Below are 20,778 nucleotides of genomic sequence, written 5' to 3' on the forward strand. Positions count from 1 at the left end.
AGTGTTAGGTTTTTTTCTTGTTGTGTTGGTTTTGTTTTTTTTGTTTTTGTTTTTTTTTAGTGTTGTTTTGGATTTGGTTTTGGTTTTAAATGACTGCCTACCTCCAGCTTCTGACGATACCATAATCTGTGGGGACTGTGAAAGCTGAAGGCTGTTTTTGGGGATGACCAAGAAAACTGTAACCCCAAACTGAAGCTGAAGCAACTGCTAAGCAGGCAGCCTCGGGGAGCAGCTTCTGCCAATCCCAGAAAGACGTCTGAAATGGAGCAGCAGAATGGACACCTGCATGGTATCAGCTCCTGCTGCTAAGTCCTACCTGCTTTTAAGTACAGGCAAGACCTAGTGTGCAAGCTTCTAGAGGGAATACCTTGTATCTTCAATAGATCAGTAAGAGAGTTTACAAACTGATGACACCACCTGCTGCTGGCTAGATAAACCAAATTGCAGTCTGCAGTTATAGTACTTCAGTGTGAGTTACAGTACTTCAGTGTAACATTCTGTCAGTTGCTCATTGACACTCTGAAACCACTGATCTATAGGCATCAATGCGATTTTTATTGTTGATGTGAGATTCCAGTTTGATTAAGTGCAGAATTCAATTGTTAAATCACAGGAAATAGGATGAAAAATATTCATCCGTTGCCAATAGAGTTAACGTGCCACCACCATCACTTATTTCCATGTAAGTTGTGCTTTGCTTATCAGCTGAGCCTTCATCTGCTTTTCAGCTCTGGGAAATTCCCTTTTTTGACTGGCCAGCCAGCAAAGGACTGCAGGGAGGCTCTGAGGTAGTTTGAGGCCAGCTTTAAAGCCTCACTGTACTTGTTCCATCCTTCTCTAGCCAGCTGAGTGGTACTGCAACCACAGCTGTTTTACCAGGCAAGGGTTTGTAAATAAAACAAATAGGTATAATTTCAATCCTTAAGTTCCTTTTTTAGAGAAGGAATAAGGTTCTAAACTTTAGCCATTCATAAATTTTTGGGCAGCTTGCTTGCAGAGTTGGTTAACTAACAGCCAAATGGTTTTAGAGCAAGCACACTGAGCACAGAAGAGGTTTGCTGAATGTGAAGTAACAGTGCTTTGCAGGAAACTCCCAGCTCACATCAAACTAGGAGTCAAGATCATTTGTCTCACTAGGTTTTTCTGAAAGTAATCTGCCTTTTATGTGACACATTTTGTCCCAGTGAAAATGTTGCAGTGGCCTTCTGACAGGTTGCTTAGCGACATTCAAAGGAATTAAATTCTTTTAGATTAGCTGTCAGGAGGTTTTTCACTCAGAGGACAGTGAGGCGCTGGCACAGCTGCCCAGAGAGCTGTGGGAGCCCCATCCCTGGAGGTGCCCAAGGTGAGGTTGGATGGGGCCATGGGCAGCTGAACTGCTTTGGGGCTGTCCTGCTGATAGCAGGGGTTGGAACTGGGTGGCGTCTTGAAGTACAGAAGAGGCTTCCATTTACAGTAAGTACTTAACCAGGAGCAGAAAGGCTATGCCAGTGAGCTTCCCATTTTTTTTTCCCCAGTATAATTCTTGTCCCTTTCCTTATCTTTTCCTCAGTGTTTTTTAGCTTCTGCAACAAGCTACTGCTTAGGCACTGCACAGACAGCCCTGATACTTCATGTGTTCAGAAGGCGTTGTGGCACAAATTGTGCTATCCATCTACCCCACACAGCTCTTCTTAAGTAAGTGTTCTCCAATGAAGTTAGAAAGTCTGCCAAGAGTGTACTTCTTTGGATCCCAAATATTTTGAAGCGAAGTTTTGACTGAAGCTAAAACTTTTCATTGTAGTCTGTGTACATGGAGGAAAATTCAACTTTGTCAAAATCAACTTAACACTAGGGCACTCTATCACCTCCTCTACAGAGAAACTCTAGGCGGTTCAGCAGTAAAATTCATCTTCACTTCACCACCTGAGGGCAAACCACCGCCTTCCGAATGCAGCCCTGCTTCCTCCTCAGGGTGCTCAAGTGTCTCTGTTGCCCAATGGTAAAGCTTTTGTCTGAACCGAAGCTCAAACGTGATAGAGTTCTTGCTAAATGCACCTTTTATTGCCTTTTTCTGGATGACTGAGCTGCTTTCAATGACATTTGATATACTGTTTGCCTTTATCATGCTTGAAAACAGAAATGCTGCTTAAGTAGGGAAAAACCGGTGCAAAAGGGATTATCCATCTCTTTGGCTATTGAGAAATGAAGCTTACTTTGAAAGCATTTAAAGCTACTTATCAGTCATACAGGCTTCGCTCTAGCAAAAACAAAACTTGCTCTTTGCTGTAGGCTAACTGAAGCTTCTCTTCTCCCACCTTAAAACTTCAAATCTTAGGTGCAGAATTGCTACTTCTGGAGAGAAAACTATCCATGTGACACAATGCCTGGATGAAAGGTATTTAACCAAATGATCAAGGGCTAACACCAATTGAGCTTACTACATATCTAAACTGCACTCCTGGTGTCCTTCTCTAACAGGAGTTAACCATATAGGGGTAATTAAGCATTCAGTTCCTGCTTCTGTTACTCTACTTTTTCATCTTGCCACCCTTCTGTCTTTGCAATGCCCTCACACTCAAAAGCAGCAGAACAGCCTGAGCTTTGCACTTGCTCTTGTGTGTACAGCTCAATTCAGCTTTTTTCCTCTACATCAGGGCAACAATTAAGAGCAAACACAGAAACCTTCTCCAGTCCTCTAAACCAATAATTTTGAAACCATTCTTAGTTTTGTTTTCCTTTTTAATAATTAATAGACAAGATTTTGTCTGATAGGGAAGGATACTGGTATAATAATCAACCTTGTGTATGTTTTACAAAAAATATCAGCATCTTTTCCCAGAAAATCAGCATCAGGCAAAGGAAATAGTTTTGAGGAGGGTCATCATGCAGAAAGAAGGATTTGTCACAATTTAATGATGTTACATTGTCCTAGGACAGAGCTGTTTTTCTTGATAGCGTCTGGTATGATGCTGTGCTTTGGTTTTAGCAGAAAAACAATGGTGACAACATGCTGGTGTTTCTAGTTGTTGCCTCTTAGTGCTGTACAGAGCCAAGGCTGTTTCAGTTTTCTCAGCATCTTGTACTGTTGTACCAGCAAAGGAACTGGGGGTGAGGGGGGAGGGGACAAGGAACTGGGAAAGGGACCAAATCAGGACAGCTGACCTCTGTTGAATGGATATTCCACACTAAGGGACAGGGTTTAGTGAGGAAATATTGGCAGTAGGTGGATGGTTGCTGTAGCTAACAGTATGCAAGGTTACATGTAACACTTTGCAGGCATTTTTGGAATGGAAAGTGTGGAAGGATGTGTTTCCAATCACAGAGGCTCCCCCTCTGTGACCTGTCCTTATGTCCTTAAATGCAGTGTATTTACACACAGCTGGTATTTCATATATGTAGTGTTGCATTTACATGTTTTATGAATGTAGACTAATACATCAGTGTCCAATATTTTGGCTTGCATGGACTGCATTAAGTGAAGAGGGCCTCCCTGAATATTTACTACCACAGAAAATAGAACAGATACAAAGTGCACAGTAACACCAGTTGAAATAGCAAATTCTCAGCTACAAAATGCTCTTTTTCAACACAGCCACCACCATTAGTTCTGCATTTTTGCCAACAATGAGCAAGAGCACCAGCAGAAGTGACCCACTATCACCCCCCACCACCTCACTGTGCTCACATTACTATTTGGCCTCCATCAGTGCTCAGCAAGTGTTGGCGAATGTCAACGAGTGCCATTTTTTCTGCATGGAGGAATTCAGTGACACACCTTTGCTTCATCCATGTGCACTTCCCTATCAGATGCCATCTTGTCAGACTGCTCCTCTTTGCCATCTGTCACACAACCACAACATGTACCAGAATGTTCAACCTCTACTGTCGTACCACTACCAACAACCTCATGGGAGACAAAATAAACCAGACGGCATTACAGTCAGAGCAGCCCTCATAAAATATATAATATAGTGAATATGTAAGTAATACAACAGTTTAATTTTAATTTTTTTTATTAAAACATAAAACAAGAGAGCAACAGAACCATAAAAATAGCGGGATATCTGACTTTGTTTTTGTAAAACTAATGCAATACCTGGTTTGATGGGGAGTGGTTTCAATTCTTAGTGAGCTCTGAGGGCATTCTGCAGAGATTTTTGATGGAATTTTACTCCTTCCATGCTTCATCCTTGGAAACAGTTCTTCACAAACATGCAAACTGCCAAACAGCAATGACACGAATAAGGCAGATTGTGAAGTGAGGGGTATTTCTATCTGGGCAGAGAAGACTTATAAAAGTCTACTAGAGAGATATGATCAGAGTTTTGAGGTGAATATCTGCTTGCAACTTTATACATTCCATTTGAAAACCTGCAGGTCGTGCATTCACGCTGATTGAAATGGAGTCACAAAGATACCAAAAGAATGATAATTTTTTGGCAGTCTTGGAACTACTCTCAAATCCCTTTAGCAGAATAGTAAGCACGGCTGTGTATTTTTCACTGTTCACAGGGCTGTGTTTAGCCAATGTATCAAGCTGCATAAAAGTATTTGCCATAACTTGAGCAGGCACAGCAGTGCGCCCCATGCCCTGCTTTCAGCCCAGATTAAGTTAATAGTGCACTGTTGTTTGGTCGTTCCTCAGCAATGGACAAGCAAATACTGGGCAAATACTTCATCATCTGAGGAAAAAACATCTGTAATTATTTTCAGCATCTTTAGCAAATGTCCAGAAACATCCAGAATTAGTATATTAATACTTTACCACCTTTTATATATATATATATACACACACACATATATACACACATGCATATAGACAGACATAATTTGAATGTGTGCAGTCAAAAAGATCTTGCACTGTTAATTACTGCCTGTGCCTCTCTGATGTAAGTGGTACTATTTGTGCTTTCTGCACACTCATGCACATGTATCTCCAAGTCAAAATGCATGGTTTACTGCTGGTCCCTAACAAAGTGAGACATAAATACAAACAACTCTGAACAATTTCACTTCTGACTTAATCTTAGCTTCATAAAATAAAACCAGTGATATAAAATACAGTGTAGAAAGCACAGAATTATGGGATAGGAGCTCAGGAGTGCATCCTGCCCTTTAGTTTGTCTGTGCTCTAAATAAGTATAATTGGTTGAGCTAAAATCTCTGTACATGTGCTACGTAATTTTTAAGGACTTGCAGTGCTGAGACGTCAAACTCAGAATTTACTGATTTTATTCTTCAAAATCTTACCCACCAACAAACAGAACAAAGAGGATCTCATCCCTCCTGCATGAACAGTATTGGTAACAGCATACACTAAAAATACAACCAAACGTATTACTGAAGCTGTTCAAACAGGACCTGATGTAACACAAGCCATAAATGGCAGTTAAAAATGTTCAGGCGTGTTCTACAGGATCTGAAAAACACCACTTGGAATTTTTCTGGCAACTGCATCACCTGGAATGGTAACTGAGTTTACAGAATAACCTCAATGTTCCTAAAATGTAAGAAAGTGTGAATTATATCGCTAACAAAATAAGACATTTAACTGGGGTGTAGCTTAATGCTCTCCTTTGGGCAAGTAAGATTTCAGATCAGAATGTAATTCAATTTATAAGGACTTCATTGATGGTTTTCAATAACGTTTCCTATCCATAAACTGAAACATTCAACTCCTGCTCCTGTGAAACCACTCACATCGAATCACATCTTCCAACAGTTATCTGTTAATGAGTCCACTGCAATTAGGCGCTGGAATAACGACCCCCTGTTTCTGCAGTTCCCGTAAGACATCCAATATGGAATCCAATTCCACTCGAAATCTCTCCAGCTCTTCATTCTTCCGCTGTGCCAGCTTACGCCACCTCTCAGCTTCACGGCTTTGCCTTCCCTCAGTGATGTGCTGTGTTAGCTGTGCTGCCTGCGAATGACAAGCAAGTCAGCGTGGGGATTGGGCAAACAGTCAGGTCTGCCCCTCTGCAAAAATAATCCACTTAATTATATTTGATGCTCAGTCTCAAAGCCCAGTGCTGATGCTAAATGGGAACAATTTGTTCTGAATATTACAAAAATTGTCGTGGTAGCAATAAATGCCTTCAAATATCACCACTGATGACAGAAGAGGAGAAGCCATTATTGACTAATGATCCTCAGGAGAATTTGACTTTTGTCCTCTCCAATGCAGCAATTAAAAGTTTAAGTACATATGACAAAGCTGAGCACATAGTACAAAGCCTTTTGAAATCACAATGACTTTCTGAATTGTCATTTAAATGTGCTAATTAAAAGAATGTTGCAACAGAAAAACAAAAGCTGAATTATATGTTCCCTGCTACTGATGTGCTTTTAAAAGCCACCGCTTGTAGGAATTATCAGAAAATATCCCATATGAAGGCCTGTGGCTGCTGCAGATACAAGGTTCACATGAATCCATGGCACAATCCTACGAGATTGTCCAAAACAAACTGTCACAGGAAATCAGAATCTGCCAGCCACTAGGAACTGTCACAGCTTTTTAAGGGAAGCTCAATCACTTAAAAGCCACTGGTAGTTTCCTAGTTCAGCAGTCTTTCTCTATGTTGCTCAGTTTGTTATTGTTCAGTTTGGGGACTGTTCAGTGCCCTGCTGCAGATGAGTAAGGGTGCAAAACCAAAAGCTGAATGCACAACAAGGCTGCAGAACAAGCTTCACAAACTAAGAACTGCAGCAGGTTTGATCATAGTCCAAGGGATGAACGCCTCTCTTACAAGAGCAGGCTGAGAGAGCTGGGGCTGTTCTCTGGAGAAGAGAAAGCTGCGAGGTGACCTGATAGCAGCCTTTCAATATCTAAAGGGGAGCTACAGGAAAGAAAGGGACAGACTCTTTAGCAGGATCTATGGTGACAGCACAAGGAGAAATGGTTTCAAACTTAAAGAGGGCAGATTTAGGCTGGGTATAAGGAAAAAGTCCTTTACAGCGAGGCACTGGAACAGGTTGCCCAGGGAGGCAGTAGATGCCCTGTCACTGGAGACACTCAAGGTCAGGGCTCTGAGCAACCTGATCTAGCTGTACATGTCCCTGTTCACTGCAGGAGAATTGGACTAGATGGCCTTTAAAGGTCTCAAGTTTCTAAGCATTCTACAATTCAATTTCAGTCCAGCTGCCCTTCCTTGACTTCATGGGTTTAGGTAAAGCCAAAGCTAAAACACTGATGAACAACTATTAAACACCAAAGTGATGAAAGCATTGAAAAAATCTACCAGGACAGAAGCTCCCCACACAGAAAATGGATGGAGGCTACGTAATAAAGTAAGTTTTAAAAGCAAAATACATAACTTAAAAAAATGCAAAACTTTTACGCATTGAAGTGATACAAATATTAGATACTAAAAGCTGTGTCAAAAGATCCAACTGTCTAACAACCAATAGAGAACTATCAAGTGCAGTTTGTAAAGGACAAAGGTTATTGTTGTTTTGGGTATTAAATGTGATAGACTGCAGGAAGATGCTTCTCTACTTTTAATGCAACTTTCCTGAAGGGAACTTCTAAGAACAAGAAGTAAAATTACTATTTAAGGAATATATATCACAGCTGAACCAAATTACAAACCCATCACATTTTCCATAGCAAGCATCCATGGTGTAACTGAAATACCAAGTCACAGATAGATAGAAAAATGAGACTTCTGGAAATCACATACACCCACTGTCTGCTAAATCAGGACCTTCTTAGATCACGTTGTGAGGAAGTTACACAGGTGTTAACTGGAACCAGGAAGTGACCAAGAGAAAACCATAGCTGTATCAAAAAGTATTTACTCCTCTCCAGTGTGGGGTAAATGAATCCATGCTCATCTTACAAAGCTACAGTTCAAGTGACAAATTGTACTTGAGAAGTAAAGGCAGATGTGGCATGAGGTACCTTTAGAAGTTCTTGTTCTCTTACTGCATGCCGGGTCTCAATATGCTTGATCTTCTTTTCCAGGCACAAGAAATGTTTCATTTCAGGGCTCTGGCTTTCCTTAGCTTCTCTCAATTCTTCCAACAATTTCGCAACCTATGAGATAATTGATGAAAATTGTTATCACAGTGTTAAATAGTGTATAAAACAGATGCCTTTCAAAGTGCATTTGTGTTGTTCAATCACTCTATTCAAAAGCTGCACAAGGGAAGACTTCAAAGAGAAATCTCCTTTATTCAAAAGCTTAGAAAAGGCTCAAGGACTTAGATTAGGATCTTTCATTTGTACAAAAAGGCCTGAAGATAGGAAAGTCTGGTCCTCTTTGATAAATCCTATCCTGTGCATAATACATCAAGAACTGCTTATTCAGCCAATTTTTGTACTCTAAACGTACTCAAAAATTCATAGAAAATGTGATGATTCAATGCTCTTACACTCTCTCTTCTCACACTTTCTGGATGAAGATCAAATACAAAATGCATCAGTGAAGCTCATTTCTACAGAATATATTAAGAAAAGACACACTGCTAACACGCAGTGCTGCCAACCTTTTGGGCTAATAACTGGTGGGTGAAATCAACTCAGCAATGGCCTATAATTGATTTCCTAAGCCTCCAGAAATCCAAGTAAGTTTTCTTATAAAGCTCTATTGGCTTATTCTCATTCTTTTCCTATTTTAAGGACCTTGGTATTTCTTCATTCAATATCCTAAGATGTTTTTTGTGGGTTTTTTTTGGTCACACTCTTACTATATGCAAGTAATCTGAAGTGAAATCCTTGCTGTCTTTGTTTTTGTTTGTTTTTTACCATGAACCTCAGCTCCTTTTATCCAATATCTGAGCTCTATCAAGCATTATGCTGTCCTTGGCTCTCTGCTGCCAAATCCAAGCAGCTGGAGGCACTGTGAGAAGATGCTGCTGTTGTTACCCAGAAGCGACTCCACGACGGCTTACTATTATTTCCACTTTTCAGCTTGATTTTCTGCAGTAACAAGGCCTGTGTTACTCCTTTTTTGCCTGTCCATTTTTCCAGTAGCTTCGATCCTGCAGGCCATTTTCACCCAAATTTGTCAGAGGAGTACAAGTCTTAATATTTTCATGGGATCTCTGAAAATGAGTCACTGCTGCCTGTCTGCTCAGTTGTTTTAGTGAAGGAAAGAGCTGATGGGTGACTTCCAGCACATCATTAAACACAGAATTCATGGGGGAGATACGTGATGAGGGAAGAATGCCCCACAAGAATAAATGGGCTCCATGCATTTTGCCAGCAAGGGAGACATTTGTTAAACACAGAATTCTCCTATGTGCAGGCTGTTAGCAGAAGTATGCAGTTATAGAAAACATCCCTGAGCAGCATTTTTGCAATTAGTATTCATGCAACAATCTTGTGGCAAACTCAGAACAGAAGTGGGAGGGTTTCTCCTCTCTTAGAGAAAGGAATCTCAATTGTATTAGGCAGAATTGCTGGCATTTCTATCATGACTTCTTACATTTGAAGTTTTAGTTGCTTTCATTTGCCAGCATAATTTACTGAACCATTTAATGCTTAAAATGTATTTTCAAAGCAGCATAAATAAAGCAGTCGTGAGAAGGCGAAAGCAAGACTTTGCTTTGACATTACTTTCTGCATAATCATGCACTGATTTTCATAGCAAAGGCACTCTATTATATTTTCTTAAATGTCAGCACCTGAAACTCAACATGAAAAACACAGCTCAGCTATGATGATCACCCTCTCTTGATCAGTACCATCAATAATTCTAAACATGCAGAGAACAAATCTATGGAATAACATTTGCCTCGTATTCCCACTGCATCCTGCTGGGATGAAGCATTATATATGCACACTAAAATCACTGGCACGAAACAAGATCTGTAGCAAAAGAAAACATCTATCATAACATTCATAATATAATCACAAAGTCTGGCTCTATTTTGCAAATACAGAGTTTGTTTGATGAAAGATCTTCACAAACCCTCACTTTTCTATAAAGGCTTCACAAAAGAAGTGGAATTTTGCATGACTAAGATCAATACTAAATGAGTTCTTTGAGATAAAGATTAATGATATCAAGAATGTACTAAAAACATACTGGAATTTCTTTCCTTTCTTCTAAATTAGATGGAACACGTGAAGTTTTCTCAGTCCTGTATTGAAAAGAGTTTTCCTTTTCTGCAACTATTGCAGGTTGACTGCTGCATTGTCAAAATGAAGTGAAAATTAGCAGTGTTCATCCATTAAACAAAGGAAAAGAGAGGGAAATTAACCTTGGGCACGGTGCTCAAGGTGTCTGTATCATCCTCCTGAAGAAGAGGTGAGAGAAGTCATTGTTTCAGTACCTCCAGAACCAGACAAACGTAGCCAATAAGACAAAAAAAAAAGTTGAGCTGAACACAAACTGGAATTTTACCAACTGAAATTTGTTAATCTCCAAATGAAACCACAAACAAGTGCGATTTTTATACATTATACGATAGTAATAGAAGTAGTAGAAGATTAGGAGAAAACTGAATACCTCTCAAAAAACATAGAAAGTCAATTCCAGAAGAACGGTTACAACTGAACTTCTCATGAAAGACCTCAAATTTCTCACGTATCAACATACAGAGATCCAGTAGATAACAGGCTAAGTCCATTTGTGGGAACAAAGGATGAAAATAAGAAGCCTTTATCTGGCCAAACATTTTGAATTCAGTAATAAAATATCCTCTTGAAGAAGAGAAAGTCCTGTGTTCTATTCGCTACCCACCACAACTTCCAAAGAAGAGGTTACAAATGCTTGGCCTAACTTAGAATCATAGAATCACCAAGGCTGGAAAAGACCTCCAAGATCATCCAGTCTAACCATCCACCTATGGCCATATTTCCCCTTACTCATCAATTTTTATGAAGATATTGGATATTTCTAACTAATTTTAAAAAGGAGAGATTGAAGTTCCACCTTCTGTACTCTGTGTTGTTCTCTTGTTTATATTAGAACATGCATTTTCAGATGCTAATTGATGCAGGAGATACTGATAAAGATACTGCTACTAAGGTTTATTTAACTATATACAATTTGAGGCATTTTCATTACAAGAATGAAAGTCAGAACAAAAATGATCATCAGTATCAGGTATTCTAAATCCAAATTTAAACATACCTCTTTTTGCAGGAATTCCTCTCGCATTTGTGAAACTAGGAGGGCTTCCTGATGTCTCTGATGTTCGCTGATTTGTTCTTGCAGATGTTTTATTAAAATCTGTAAGAAGATTTAAAATATTTGTCATTGGCATATTCTTGTGACAACATATGAAAACCTACACAGGAAAAACATGCCAGAAATATAATCAGTACTGCAGTTACAGGTGATACATATATTAACAATACTTTCAGGTGACCTCAGTTGTTAAACAACACATCTGTTCTTTTATAACACATGTAAACAAGTCTCACTCTTCAATTTACTCTCCTCAGTTGAAAACACAAACAGACATTTGAAAATAATCTGAATCTGTTAGCACTTCCTATCTTCATTCACATGTGCACTTTCTCCCAGATTTTATTGCCACAAGGTAACTGCAGGCTCAGATCCTCATGGACAGCTTCAGTCACCCCAGTATTTGCCAGGCAGCATAAAGCAATCCAGAATCTGCCTGGAGAGCACTGACGATGACTTCCTCATCCAGGCAAGAGAGGAACTGATTAGAAGAGATTTTCTACTGGGTCTCAAACTCACAAACAAGAAGGGACTCATAGGGGATGTGAATGTAAACAACAACAGTGGCAGCAGTGATGGTGGAATACAGGATCATCCAAGGAGACCAGTAAATACGGGTAACCTGGGGGTTAATACTGGGTCCAATCCCACCCAACATCTTCAACAATGACTTGGACAATGAGGAACAGAATTCTCCACGAGTTTGCTGATGTGATACAAAACTGAGTGGTTGGCAATTGTGCTTTCACCAAGTGACCTGGTCAGGCTGAAAAAATGGGCTAAACGGGCACTTCATGGAGGAACACAAATAGTTCTGCCCATGGGACTGGAACAACCCCAGGCACCAGGACATGCTGGAGGCCAACCAGTTGGAAAGCAGCTATGCAGAAAATGGGATCCTGGTGGACACCAAGTTAAACACAAGGTGACTAGTATATGCTGGGCTGCATTAGGAGTAGTGTCACCAGCAGGTCAAAGGAGATGATCCTTCCCCTCTGCTTGACACTGGATGAAGCCACACCTGGAGTACTAGGTTCTGTTCTGGGCTCCCCAATATGAGAAAGGCACGATAGATTATAGAGACTCCTCTCTCTAGATGATAAAGATGATAAAGGGATTGCAGTATCTGCTATGAGGAAAGGTGACACCTGGGACAGTTCAGGCTGGAGAAGAGGAAGCTTGGGGCGGGGGAAATTTCCTAAAAATTTATCTATACCTGAAGGAAGGGCATACAGAAGAGAGAGGTGGGCTCTGCCATAGTGGTGCCCAATGGCAGGACAAGAGGCAAATGGAACAAACTGAAACACAAGATATTCCCTTGCAACATCAGGAAACGCTTGTGTGCTGCGCATGTGACTAACAACAGGCACAGACTGCCCAGAGGATGGGAGTCTCCTCCATGGAGCTCTTCAGAAATCACCTGGACATGGTCCTGAGCGTCCTGCTCTGAGTTTCCCTGCTTGAGCCAGAAGGGCCACAGAGCCCCCTGTGGATATCAGCCACAGTGGGAGATTCTGTGAGTACTGTGATACAAGTCTATTTTCGAAACAATACATCCTACTTGAAAAGAAAATAAAAGTTACAGTGAAAGAAACAATTTTAACAGATATCTTCGTGTAATTAATACATCTACAATGTCTTACCTCTTGTGTTGAAATTCTGCCATTTAGTTCAGCTACTTTGGAAGCAGAATGCTCTTTTGTGTACTGAGAAAGAATCTTCTCTACTTCTCTTTGATGGGAAGCTTTCAGAGCTGCAACATATTCTGATGTGTCTTCCTGTATCCTGAACAGGAGAACAAAATTAGATGCATAGAACAACTACAGATATTTCTTCAAAAAATGAGGTGAATTTTCTCACTTGAACACATAAAATATGAAGAAATGTTAGGGTAAGCATGCATTAGAAATTTCATAAACATTTGCAAGAGATACCACCACCATTACTTTTGCTGCCCTGGAGGGATCACAGGGAGGGAAGCCTACATTGTTGGATATGTGTTTCATTTCACTAGAGGCAGCGAAAATGTTGAAAACTCAACCAGTCATCTTTATAGGGTCCTCTTATGAAAATCAAGGGAGAGAAAGTAGATGCTTTTAAATCGTGGTTAAGCTGTGCTATTTGAGGTATTTATTTTAGAATAAAATGGATCGTAATCTAAATGTGCCTATCACCTCCACCATGAATATGAAAGGGAGCCAATGGAAACTATGTGAAGGGTAAAGTTTCTACTGTTGGTCAAGTAACTTCCACTGAAAACATGCCTCAGTTTGAAGGACAGTATATGCACCAAATATGAATACTAAACAAAGCATTTAGGATTCAATGATTTATACCAAAATCTGATTACTGAGAGCCATGACAATTTGTAGCACCGATAAAAAGGATTAATACGGGTTTCCCTGTATGAAAAACTGTGACTGTACACCATTCTGAAAAATCAAAAGAGAAAAAATGACATTTACAGAGAGGATTGCTCAGGTCTAAGGTAGCTTCACACATGCATGATCGTAATGACTCATCAGCCATCAGCTAAACTAGCAAGTTTTTAAAATGAACACGTTGAGCATTTACCTTCTTAAATTATTTTCAGAATAAGCCAGTGTTGCCTGAGACTTCACCCTCTGCTGGTTCATTTCTAGAGACAATTTTTCTAGCTCCTCCTTCAACCGTGCGTTTTCTTGCAGAACTTCCAGGACATTAGAATCAGAAAAGGTACGTGGCTGGTATATTTTGTCATTGTTAAAAATGCCTACAGAGGGTTCGCTGGTGATGGAATTCCTGTTCTCTGTTGCTGCGATATTCTTTTTCAAGATCTCTTGGCAGTTTTCCTTATTATCAGTTTTATTTCTTAAATTATTATCGGACAACATTGCCATCCTTTCTTTTTGAAGTTTCTCTACAGTTTTTGTAAGGTCTTGTATTTCTCTATTTTTTGTGATCAGCTCTTGGTTTAGTTTCAGCAGTTTCTCTTTTGTGTTACCTTGTTTTGCTTGCCAATCTGTTGACTGTAAGTCTTTATTATCCTTCTTACTTCTGAGTTTTAGTTGGGAATTTTGACTCTTGAGGTTTTCAATTTCTGTCTGGAGGTTTTCAACAGTAATCTGATGGGTCTTCTTCAGATTCTGAAGCTGCAGTTCAAGTTCAACAGAATTGGCTTTATCACTGTTCAGTTTTGGTGATCCACTCTTCCACTTGTAAGCAAGTAGTTGCTCAAGCTCTACAAGTCTTTGCTCATACTGCATCTGGAGAAGGGATGGGGAAAAGGGAGAGGGTGAGAAAAAAAAAAGCAGTTTCCTTAACGACACATTACAGCCTCTTTTATTGTTTTTTATGTTTGCTCCAAGTTTGAAGCAAGACTTTATAAGGATACAAATAAGTATTACTAATAACACTACTCATCCAGTACAGAAATTACTGAAGTTTAATGAGTTAAAAAAAAGCAAAAAAAAAAAAACCCCACACATATATATGCAAAGCAAACCTAAGTCTGCTGCAGAACAGAATTACTCAAAACATTTACTATGAATTTATCCTCTACCCAAAACAAATACAGTTGCTATGGAAAAGAAAATTAAATTGACAAGAAACTATTTCATTTTTAGATAATTTTGTTCAGATGATACTGACTCAGACAGGCAAATTAGCATTTTATTTTCATACAGCAAATCTTCATTTCTGTTAAACTGCCATTACATTTGCCATGTTTACAAACATTTCTTATTTCTCAAAACTGCACTTCACGTTTTTAAAATTATCTTCAATTCTAACAGGACAGAATTCTACTTTCATGTATTTATTTAAATTACGTAAGTATCAATTCAGAGATATGGAATTTTCCTCTGAAATAAGCTGAGAAAAATCTAATTCTTAGCCTCGATTGCCTCTAAGGAAAACACAGCATGTTCCTCAGGTTGGATATTGGATATTAGGAAAAATTTATCCTCAGAGTGATGAGGTATTGGAACAGACTGTCCATGGAGGTGGTGGAATCACTATCCTTGGAAGAATTCTAAAAACACATAGATGCGGCACGTAAGGACATGGTTTAGTGGGCCTGGTGGTGATGGGTCAATGGTTGGACTAGGCAATCTCAGTGCACTGTCTTTTCCAGCCTTTATTATCCTATGATTCACATGAAGGAGAGGAGGAACAACTGATCAGCAATGCTGTACTTTCCTGCTCATTAAGAACACATGCACTTCACCTTGCCATGAAGAGAAATGCCAGATTTCGGAGCTTCCTAAAGCAATTCTTAAAGAGTTGCTATCATACTGTTGTATGGGTAAAATGTTTAGCTGGCAGGAAACCACACTACTGTGTGTACAGCAAGTACAGCTAGGTCCAGGAACTTCTCCCAGTTCTAATACTTGGTTGCACAATTTTAAATGCTCTTTATACCCTATGCTCCAAAACCACCGAAATTCTGGTTATAAATTCTTCAAATGCTTTTTCCTTCAGCATAGTCTTTGATTTCTGTTTTCACCACTGGTCTTTGGTAGAGACCAGCCACCTTACAACCATTAATCGCAGTGCAGACTACAACAAGCCTCCAGCTTTTACCTTTATCTTTTGAAACTGCTGTTCCATGGCACGGAGACTTGTTTTAGCTTCATCATCTTTACCCTCAAGTTCTGTTTCTAATTTTTTTATTCTTCTTTCCAAAAAATCAATTGTGTTTGTTTTAGCTGAAAGTTCATCAGTTTTCTCAGCAGTAGCAGCAGCATAAATCAAAGCAGGCAATGAATTTGGATAGCGCCTTCTTAGAATGCCTTCCATTTCTTTGATCTATTAAAAAGAAAATTGGCAGAAGTCAAAAAGAAGAAAGTTCTAACAAAAAGTGAACTGAAACAAGTGACAGAGCATTAACAAATGCAATCCATTAAGTTTGGTGAAGAATAACATGTCAAGATGCAATTATCTGAGAATTTTTGTTACAATGATTTTTTACAGTTTATGTTATTGCTTACAGGCGATTAAGACTCATCATCACTTACTGACTGACTCCTTATACATCATCACAAGAATACTGCTCTGGTCTTTAGACTCAAACATCTTTTATTTACTTTCTAAGCATTTAAGCTGCGTAAGGCTTTCAATGCTGTTAAAATATTTGGTTTTCTTATAGACTTAACATTCACACTTCCACATTCCACTCTACTTTTCCAGCTGCTTCAGAGAAATTACCGGAAATTATTCTCCCAGCAACAGATTAAATGTCTTTTTTTTTTCTTTCCCCCATCATTATTTCCTTGCAGACTCCAAAACAAACTAACACCTTGTGTGCTAGACTGATAAATGCCCCTTTTTAATCTACAGCTAAAACTGCTTTCTGCACTCTATCCATTAGAATGCTGCAGAGACTCTTTTCTATTTGTTCTGCATCCCAGCCTCTTCCCAAGCATAGCTGTTATCTATAAAAATTCAGGAAGGCACAGTTCCTCCTGACATTTTCCTCAGTAGAAACATGGGTTTTAAGATCTCTGCTCTGCCAGTTATTATGGCTCTTGTAGGAATTTCAACTCCTACTTTTGCAACAACATGGCTGATACTGGTCAGAATGTTAAGAATGTACTGAACAGAGACAATCCCAGAAGATAAACAGAAAGCTTGCACGTGCTTTTGCCCTTTTGCTCCTTCCCTAGAAACTGAACAGTACTTTAACATTAAAAGATCTTGTAAGGGTATAATAGCTTATTAGAACACAGCAGCAAGAGATCCCTTCGTAAATGAGCAACTATAGCTGTTTCTGTTGAGTATTACATAATACAAAGTTTCCTCTCTTGTAGGGCTTCAATCAGAGCTTTATCCTTATAAAAGCACTAAAGAGTAAGTGACCTTATCTGAAACGAAGTTAAGTAAATCAGTTATATTATTACATACTTGTCGTTCAAGGTCCTGAATTCTTCTAGCATCTGCCGCTCTGTCTCTCAAACGCTTCTTCTGTTGCACACACTGATGATCTCCAGCTTCAGCTCTGAGCTTCTCGACCTATCCAATTTATAAGAAAAAATGAATTATACACATTCAGTGATGTTTTGCAGTAGTACAGAGGTAAATATTTCAAATGAACACAGTAACAGAAGTATTTAACAACTTAGTAACTGGTAATACCCGGCCCCAGGCCCAATGTGGCTCTCCAGGCTGGATGTGGCTCTGGGAAGCCTGGTCTGGTGGTTGGCAGCCCTGCACATAGTAGGGGGGTTGAAACTAGATGATCTTTGAGGTCCTTTTCAACCCAGGCCATTCTATGATTCTGTGATTCTACTATTTCTACAAAAGTAAATTTTGAAGTACATTATTTTTGTTTCCAGAAGAATAATCAGTAAGTCCAACGCAAGCAGAAGAGGTTTAAGCATTTTACATTTGCAATTCTGACTGCATATACAGTTATATCTGTTTTGAATATAAAGACACCCACATTTGGTTTAAAGGTTATGGTTTTTCTTAAAAAAGGCACGAGCACTGTGGAGAACAAAATTACATTGTACTCATCAGTAGAAATCATTAGGTGCCAGCACCTTAAGTTATGCTAAATATTATCACCTCTTGTTTCAGTTTTTCAATTTCTTCTCTTGCATCTTTAAGACGGGCTGCATCTTTATCTAGAAGATCTTGATTTTCTGCATACCAATGAAGCCGCCTTTTTAGATGGAGAATTTCCTGCTTGTATGATTCTTCCATAACTTTAAATTCATAAGACTTCTCACCTACAAGAATAAAACTCTTACAATTATGTGTTGAAAACGTAATACATAATTCAATATATTTGAATGTGTTGGATAGTGAATACTATTTTCAGCACATTTCATACAAGAGCAAAATCAGGATTCTAAATGCAACACTACTAAAGAAAACAAAATCAGAGAACAATAATTCTCTCATATACAGTAATAGTCAATAGTTTACAGTTTACCACAGAAAGCATTTAAAACAGAATCCCTGTGAGATCTATTCTTGAATGCAGTTGTAGTAAATTTTCAGTAACATGGATGACAGAATACAGAATATATACTTTGATATGCATTAACTGTACTCCTCCCACTTAGCCATCAAGCATTCTGAGAAGAGCTCTTACAGCTTGTAACAAGTGTGATGCTTGATATGGGAAGTGAAAAAGGTCCAATTTCTGGGCCTCCTGATGGCAATCTGGAAAAAGTTTAGAAATGGAAAAATTCACAAGGCATAAATTAGGAGTAAAAATAGAGCAAAGTTTAAAGAGCACATCTAAATGGCAGAGTAAGAGGCAACAGAGTAAATCTTTCCTTAGGAACAGAGGTGGCATAGAAAGGGAATCATTTTGCCCTCTGAGAGATGGGCAAGCAATCAAGCTTAATAAGCAATAAAGAGTTTGGCTGGATACAAGAAAAGTAGAGTGCCAAAGATACAGTGGCCTCTCCTTCACTGTATGTTTTTATTAGACCTTTAAACAATATTTGGAAAAGGCCTAGATCACAGAATGGCCTGGGTTGAAAGGGACCACGACTATCACCTAGATTCAACCCCCAAATAGATACATTAGATACATTTCACTAACTCATACTATACAAAGAAGCAAGTTTTAGTCACCTATTTTTCTAGTGAAGTAAAGACTAGGCACAAGTATTCAAGAAAATAAAGGTGTTTTACTTGATGTGGATGTAATCTGGACTTTTGCTAGATCTCTCTCTTTCTTTGCTTGCCCCAGGTCTAACTCAAGAGCTTGTTTATCTTGTTTAAGCCGTTTTACCTCTTCTCGTAATTTAGTTTCTTCTTTCTGAGTTTTACAGGAAACAATAATATGAGAAAACACACACACACACAAAATGCTGATCATGTTTTTTCACCATAGAATGATTAATATGTTTGTATTGAACACATACTAGTTTTGGCATTATTCTCAAGCCTTGCTACAGCAGAAGTTAAGTTAAACACTATAAAATAAAGGCATATCTTTAGGAAGTTTTGTTTTTGATAACTGTTGCAGAAGGAGATAATATTACAGTGCTTTTTTGGAGGCACAATAAAGTAGATGGCTTTACTTATTTTGAAGACTATAGATTGCAGCTTAAATGGATGGATGTATAGTTGACATGTACTGACAACAGCTCATCTTACTACAGTTATTTTCTTAATATTTTCTGTGCTCTCTCTGTTCAGTTTGAATATGTTATATCACTAGCAAACTTCAAGACTGAGTAGCTGGTGAATAGGTCAAAAAGTGTCCAGAAAAGCCACTCTCTGGAGACTGAGGCCCTCAGTTATGGGGAGCAGCAACTGGGGTAAGGGAGTATGTGCATCAGATTCTGGGCCCAGCCATTTTTGGGTCTACACCCAAGGCTAGGCCCAGGGCTAGCTCCTAGTGGGATTCACATGTGTGCATGCATGTGTGTTACTGCCAGCAAACCCTCTCCTGACCTGCTGAATTGGAGAAAGCCATCTGCACTGCTTGTGTTTCTGTGTTATGAGCAAAGACACTGGTGTTAAAGTTGTCCAGGCTGGACCTAAGGATAGGGAAGTGTAGCAGCACCACGTATGAGGTTAAAACTAAAGCAGCTCCTGGAGTCTTAAGAGCTCAAAGTCAGCTGTATCAGACCAGGAGCAATGCCACTGGTCCTGATGCTCCCTGTACCATCTACTTAATCAGTTAAAAAACAAATCAAAACAACAACAAAAAAAAATACCACCACAAAAATAAACCAAAACCCAATGCAGTAACTAATTAGCACTTTAAAAGAGCAGCATGTTCAACTATTTTCATTTATTCCTACACTATGGAGGTTAGATGTTGGTTTCTTGTTTGTTTTTTGTTTTGTTTTTGTTTCTAAATCTGAACATTTGAAATACAGTTTTGGCATACACCTACCCGTGCTGCTCGAAGCTCTGAAATCAACTCTGTGAAACTTTGATTTCTGGTTAGTTCAGATTCCTGCACAATTTGTGACTGGATGGTAGTCCTTTCTATCTTTTCTCTAAAATAAAAAAAAAAAGAGGAAAAAGTCATGCAATATGGTGACTTGTGTCATGCAAGGGGGTGACAATGGCATACTAAAAAACAAGCACAATATGCTCAAGATGATACTATAGAGTTAATTTGTGGAGGTTCAAACCGAAGAAAGAAGCAACCACACCACACATCTCTATAAAAAACAGGAAGAGAAAAACAAAAAACAAATAAAACACAGCTGTAAGTTGGAACCTGGTCACCTTGCACACACTTTTTTGTTGGAACTACATGAAAGAAGGAAAGAAAACCTTCTCTGCACCAATGGAATTCATGTTTCCTTGGCAAAGACACCAGAAATGCACACAGTTGCTAATTTTTTTCCACTTATTATTAACACTGGACACAAATCCAACAGGATCTATAGAGTAGTGAATCTAATGGCTCCGCCATTATCAAGATCTCTTGTGATCCCTCATCTACTATCAATGTTTCAATAGCAACCAAACATTTTGACATCTGAGCAGAGACAAAAGCAGAGCAAGAGTAGTATATGCATGAAACATTCTGATATGAGAAAAAGTATTTGAATTCTAACATTGGAATATTTCTCATATGGAAGGCTCTCACGTTCTCATAGCTCTCCAAGATCAGCAGGAAGACAAAGAATTCAAGTGTCCATAATCAAAGTCAAACTACTACCAAAAAAACACCAAAAAACCCACCAAAACC

The 20,778-nt window shown here is 38.9% G+C and overlaps 1 protein-coding gene across 6 annotated transcripts in view; it reads right to left on the reverse strand.

Annotated features, from left to right (window-relative positions):
• Nucleotides 1-1,848: 1,848 nt before the first annotated feature.
• The window catches only part of CEP162 (centrosomal protein 162), a 47,373-nt gene continuing 28,443 nt past the window's right edge, over nucleotides 1,849-20,778 (reverse strand). For 5 of the 6 annotated variants that reach the window (XM_048934855.1, XM_048934853.1, XM_048934852.1 and 2 more), the window contains 10 exons: nucleotides 19,969-20,074; nucleotides 18,753-18,879; nucleotides 17,670-17,833; nucleotides 17,007-17,114; nucleotides 15,687-15,911; nucleotides 13,698-14,368; nucleotides 12,767-12,908; nucleotides 11,067-11,165; nucleotides 7,886-8,020; nucleotides 1,849-5,905 (listed from right to left, as the gene is read on the reverse strand). In XM_048934855.1, the coding sequence (XP_048790812.1) occupies nucleotides 5,705-5,905; nucleotides 7,886-8,020; nucleotides 11,067-11,165; nucleotides 12,767-12,908; nucleotides 13,698-14,368; nucleotides 15,687-15,911; nucleotides 17,007-17,114; nucleotides 17,670-17,833; nucleotides 18,753-18,879; nucleotides 19,969-20,074 (1,978 nt within the window). In that variant the 3' untranslated portion in view covers nucleotides 1,849-5,704. The remainder of the gene's footprint in view (nucleotides 5,906-7,885; nucleotides 8,021-11,066; nucleotides 11,166-12,766; nucleotides 12,909-13,697; nucleotides 14,369-15,686; nucleotides 15,912-17,006; nucleotides 17,115-17,669; nucleotides 17,834-18,752; nucleotides 18,880-19,968; nucleotides 20,075-20,778) is intronic. The other variant, XM_048934857.1, reaches the window with a different exon arrangement.

This window comes from Lagopus muta, chromosome 2, assembly GCF_023343835.1.
Source record: "Lagopus muta isolate bLagMut1 chromosome 2, bLagMut1 primary, whole genome shotgun sequence".
NCBI classification, from domain to species: Eukaryota; Metazoa; Chordata; class Aves; order Galliformes; family Phasianidae; genus Lagopus; species Lagopus muta.